Consider the following 6,034-nt stretch of genomic DNA (forward strand, 5'->3'; position numbering starts at 1 on the left):
GGTGTTTAGGTGTCCTGAACCTAAAAAAGTGAACGGGGATCAGACCAAGAATTATTATGAAGTTGAACTTTAGGGCTGGGGATAAACGTTTGGACAGTAATTTTTGTGGGACATGAGAGCACAGCAGATATATCGAATTGCATTCTGAATACGAAGAATGTCCTTGATTTGATTGAAATTCGCGATATATAATACACATTTTATGGCAAATGATTAAAAATTGATATTTTTGATATTCGACAGTCCTCAAAGTAAACTTTATAAATCTAATGATATGTACTTACAGTGTATGTAGCTGGGATGAAAAGCCGACGATAAATGGAAAATTGTTACTTTTCATATTGAAGATATGGATTTTCTCCAAGTTTTACAAACAGGATATGCCAAGAACTGGTACTGGGTGTTTTGATCAGTCTGGGCACATAGTTCCTGCGGAACAAAAACACACTGAACTCAAGAAAGCAATCAAGGCTCAATTCCCTCAACGCAAGGTATTTCCAGTAATTCCACCGAGCGTGCCAGCTACACTTCTCCGTAAAACCTCGGCGGGAAGACTCGTGGGGAGTCCCTGGGGACGAAACTTAACACTTTGGATTAGCCACACGCTGCATTTGAATTGGAGTACGCATGGAACTTATTTACCGTGTCTGGATATTTACAACCTGATGGTTTTACCCGGTGGTTTTATTTCTTTATTGCCACTTGTGTTGGATAATTAACTTGATATTGGATTCAGCCCGGGATTCAGCAAACCTCGTTAGAATCCGGGGCTAGAATACATATTTTCAAGTCTTTGAGTTACCGTCTAGAATACTATGCAACGTGCGGACTTCTGCATGTCATTATGCAAGCTTGTCTGCATAATGAGTCCCAGAACTGAAATATCCATCTACTTTTTCAATTTTCAAATTTTGAAAAAACAAAGAAAGAATTTTGAAGCCATATCGAACTAGAAGAACTAGAAATTCAATGTTCGAGGTTTCTGTGGCACTGTTTCGGCACTCACCCAAAGTTTCCATTCAAGAAAAAGGTCGCACAATGACCCCATATTTTTTACAAGGTTGTAAACATTGACATAAGGATCGGGCTTTACTCCACATCGCAGCGCGATGCGATGCTGCGATGCTTTTAAAACCTCGCAGCATCGCGCGATGAAATTAAAATGCTGCGAGGTTTTAAAAGCATGTGGGGTCTGCATCTCCTTTTATGGTCATTCTGGCGACCATGATTTTCCAGCAGCCAATCACAAGCGTGCAAGGCTGCGATATCGCAGCGCGATGCTATAAAGTTGAACATTGTTTAAATTTTTCGCGGACCGAAATTTCCACCGCGCGATGAGAATTTTCACCGCTGAGCTCGTAGAAACCTGGCTCAGATTACAGTTTTTATAGCATCGCAGCATCGCAGCATCGCATCGCGCTGCGATGTGGAGTAAGAACCGGACTTACAGCGGATGCAAGCAAACAATTATTTAGCCATTAAGGAGGCCTAAATCTAGGAAAAACATGTCAATTAACCCTAATCCTACCCGTGGTTTTTTTGCTATCGGTAGGGAAAGAAGAAACGAAAAAGGAGAGAAGGTGAAGAAAGAAGTCACTTGGTACCCCGGGATTCGAACCGGGGCCCTCGCATGCCACGCACACGATCACCGACATGTAGCTATTGAGGTTTGGCTGCCCGGGCAGCAATTCCCTGGGTATATATGACTTAGGCTGATTGCGTCATCAAGTTACGTGGAATGCATGCACACAGAGTGGTTTTAATAGTGAGCTTTAGCGAGACTCACGCGGTCTCTGATTGATGAACCTAACTTGGATTATAACTTTGTCAAATGTTGTTCGGATAATAACGGTGATGAAAGTTAACCTGGAGAACAAGAGTGTTTTCGGTAAGCAAATATTGTTTGTTTAGAAAATGATGTCGCTTTAATAGCCGGTATTGAATTTCATTAACATTTCGGTACGGATTATTAATAGTGAAGTCCGTGGTTGCATGGAATTCGGACTGATCTATAAATGCAGTTTTATTTCGCTTTGAAGATTGTGTTGATAATGAATTTCAATACCTGTGTTATTTGTTTAACTCTGTCTGAAAAATTTATGTTGTATATAGTATTTGTTTCCGATAATCTCTTTTGGCAGTAAATTGTTAAACTAATCAAATTTAGAAAAATAAGGGGTTTACCGGTTAACCCATCACTAATTGCAACAGAATCTATTTAATCACCATTCATTTCAGAAAAGCATATTGAATAACACATCAAGTCCCCAAAATCGTAGTGGAAAAAGTAGTGGAACAGTGCCTAATTTGCATTAATCCAAAATGGCCGCTTATACAGGAGTGAAATTTCAAAGTATTCGACATTATACGAATACGTTTAAGTGGCAGCGATGGTGAAAAGGGGGGGTCTTAACAGCCCTACATGAGTGTCACCTCCAACGTGGGAGTGCCCCCCCCCCCCGGATTTCAGCACATCACATTAAAGCTCCCATTGGGCGCCCATTCCTTTTTAAAGGAATTAATTTTTATTCAATCCTAGGGCCTACTTTACTCAAACATTGTGTCATGCAACTTTTTAGGTGATCCAAGTTCATGTAGGTCTAAAAAATTTATTTAAGCTATAGGGGCCTAACATGTTTCTCTTATTCCTTCAACAAGTCCACAGAAAGGCCAGAAATACTACATGTAAAAAGATCATTACCGGAACTCATCGCGCGCGTTGTGATTTGGGGGTGTGCCCCGGGGGCACTTTTGTGTTAAAACACAACTTATGACCATACGGGTATGCTCCCCCGTAAAGACCCTCTTTTGGGATTTCGCAGCTCCGAAAGACCCCCTATATTTGACCAAAATAGAGCTCCAAAAGACCCTTGATTTTAATAATTTCAGCTCTAAAAGACCCAAATATTGATCATTCATCATATTTCTGGGGGGTTTTTTTCAAGCAATTTTCAACCAAAAAGCCAAGAAAGACCCTTGATTTTGACTCTTCGCAGTTCCAAAAGTCCCCATTTTACTTGTCCGCAGCCCCCAAAAGACCCCCTGTTATCGGTGCGCTGTCAGCTCCCAAAGACCCACCACCTCAAAATTCTTACTTACTTAATTCGAGTGGTGTCCTCGAACTGTGATGGCTTTCCATAACTTCCTGTCCTCCATTGCTGTCTTGACATCTGCTGCCTCCAGTCCAGTGTCATCTTCCAGAATGTCGATGTATGTAGGTCAGAGTAAGTCTTCCAGGTTTCCGCCTCCCGTGCTTGGATATCCAATGAAGCATTTTTGATACGGGCTCCTGAATTCTGGAACAGTGGCCAGCAAACCGGTTCTTCTTTCCCTGATCTTGTTGCTTAAGATCGCCATATAGGTCTGCATTTAACATTATGTTCCTTCCAATGCACATTCAGAACAGTCTTGGCATGCGGATGTAACAGCCATCCATACCCTTTGCAAGATTCACCGACTCCACTGTTGCAGCAAAGATTCGAAGTTTGAAACTCCTGGTAAGAGTTGACCTCCAGATTTTCTTAAGTTTACTGCACGCCCTCCATGCTGCTGCTTTGCGTAACTTTACATCCCTTTCTGTGCTTTTCATCCAAGCCGCTAGGTATTTGAAGTCATCTACCTCCACCAGTACTACACCCTCATTTGTTGTGATGCTTGCTCTCCTGTTGTTGTAGGACATAATACTTTGTTTTAGTTCCATTCATCTTCAGGCCCACTTTACCAGTTGAAGTCTCCACTCTATGAACACTGATGAAGCAGTTCTTGTTAGCAAAATCAAAGTCTGTCACCACGACTGGGCCAACTCTCCTACTTCGACTCTTTTCCAGATGAATCCTAGCTCCTCTTAATTTTCACCAATAGCTCTTCTCAGTGCAAAGTCGAGGACAATCACAAACAGGTATGGGGCGAGGGTATCCCCCTGAAGTACTCCTGCTAAGATTTCAAACAATTCTGTCTCGCCATCTGGTGATATTACTTTGGCTTTTGTGTTTTGGTACATTTTGCCAATAGCTTCAATATCGAATTGATTAATTCGAATTAAACAATTCATCGAGTGGCCATGGGCAGCGCCATTAGACATGTTACAAGACTACCAAGGTGATGGACCGTATCCACACAATTGAATAGGCACTTTTTTGATAATTTTCATCAAGGTTACTCAAAACTTACCTAGCTAATTTATTATACATTAGGGGTCTCTGCCTTTTTAATATGTTATGAAAAACTTAATTTTAAAAATATCAACCGACGGAAATAAAAATCCATCGACGGATAGTCTTGTTATGCTCTCTAAAATCTGAAAAATCCAAAATGTTGGTCTAAAACATGCCCAAGGTTGCTGCTGTCCCATTCAAAAGTACAGGAAGACCACCTACAGCGTTGAGGTCAACTTTCTAGACTTCCTGTCTACTGGCAGTAATGGCTACTACCCAGTGCTAACATCAATGAATTGTTTAATTCGAATTAATCAATTCGATATTATACGGAATACTATAGGCATGGAGTATCTTGGTATCTCTATGGATGGTGTCGAAAGTCGCTGAATGTTATTATCGCTGGTAGGTTATGCGCCTTTACCTCTTTAATCAGCCTACGTAGTGCAAGGATGTGTCCAACAGTCGTTCTACCAACTCTAAATTCATTCTGATTTGTTCTCAGATGCTTGTCAATTTCAGGTCTGATCCTATTAAGTATCATTCTGTTGTAGATCTTGGCTACGATGGAGGTTAGACTGATATCACGATAGTTGTTTTCTGAACTAAGATCTCCTGTTTTTGGGATAGGAATAATATTAAGAATGGACCATTGATCCGGTTTCTTCTCATTGCAGAAACCTAATGTCATCTAGGTTGCATCTCTTCAGCACTTCGGGAGGTATGTTGTCCTCTCCGTAGACTACACCGTAGTCCACTTGCCCATAGTGCATGGGTTGGTACAATTTGTGACCCTACTTCTCATACCCCACTTTTCATACACCACCTGACCCGACTTATTTTTTAAGTTTTGTGAGATATTCGCAGTGTATTCAGTAGGTAATCAAATATTGAACAAATCCCATACACATTTCCTTTATTACCGATTAAAAAACAGCATTTTCAAGCATTTTTTAACGCAAATTTCAAAGCCTCGTTCAGCGATATTGAGATATAATTAGCATTGATGAGTTTTGAGCCCTGTGCAATACAAATCACCCGGACTTATTTGCTCAGACCATGAGCACACCATGAGTGTTTGCTTATTGACCAATTACCAGGAGAAAAGTCAATAACTGGTTGCCCTTTATCTGCTATATAAACTTGGTTGAACTTGGTGTGGTGGTAGCCCTATACAGCTGTATACGTTGAAGTCAATGTTAAATAAATGCCAAATGTTGCTAGCAGTAAAATAGTTAAATAGGGCTAACTGCATGCAATGACAATAAAAAATAAGTTTATGATGTCGTCATGCGTAGATCTTAAGGTGGTATTTGAGGCTTATTCTAGAAATTAATAAATGGCTGAGACAAAACCTTTTGTGACTTTCAGAAGATTTTTAGGTATGTAATTTAAAAATAAATTATTTGAGTTTTATTTGTTTGACTAGGTCTAATTCGTTTTAGGCCTAACTTTTTAATTAATAGTATACTCTTTTAATATAGATATTTTATTACTTTCGGAAGATTTTATTTTCATTTTGAGTTAATAGTGTGGTCGCCACATCTCTAAGACGGAAACTAAAGTACCTTTAATAACCAGAGCGACATAAAAATTCTAAGCATGCATGGGGAGGTACATTTATATTGGCATTCAAAATAAAAGTATTTTATCATTTAGGTGTAAATACTTTCGGTAACGAATAACCAGAGTAACATGAAAAGTAGAAACCCGGGGTAGAAACATGGGGGAGACTCATTATTAGCATTCAACAGAATGAACTAATGGATGTTTTCATTCAAGTGCAAATAGTCTAAGTAGCTTAAACTTTAATAGTTGCCCCGTCGGCTTCTAAATAGTCAACAGAAACTAAAGAAGCGTTCACTTTAATTTCACACTAT

General features: G+C 39.8%; 1 protein-coding gene across 1 annotated transcript; it reads right to left on the reverse strand.

The window, feature by feature from the left end:
* Nucleotides 1-4,518: 4,518 nt before the first annotated feature.
* LOC140160122 (uncharacterized) lies at nucleotides 4,519-4,845 on the reverse strand. Its single transcript, XM_072183399.1, has one exon. The coding sequence runs from the start codon at nucleotides 4,843-4,845 to the stop codon at nucleotides 4,519-4,521; it is 327 nt and encodes a 108-aa protein (XP_072039500.1).
* Between the last annotated feature and the right edge of the window lie 1,189 nt (nucleotides 4,846-6,034).

The sequence above is a fragment of the Amphiura filiformis genome, chromosome 9, assembly GCF_039555335.1.
Source record: "Amphiura filiformis chromosome 9, Afil_fr2py, whole genome shotgun sequence".
In the NCBI taxonomy this organism is placed as follows: domain Eukaryota; kingdom Metazoa; phylum Echinodermata; class Ophiuroidea; order Amphilepidida; family Amphiuridae; genus Amphiura; species Amphiura filiformis.

Excerpts from the sequence above, each read along its gene's own strand:
- LOC140160122 (XM_072183399.1), bottom strand. The coding sequence starts at position 4,845 with ATGACATTAGGTTTCTGCAATGAGAAGAAACCGGATCAATGGTCCATT.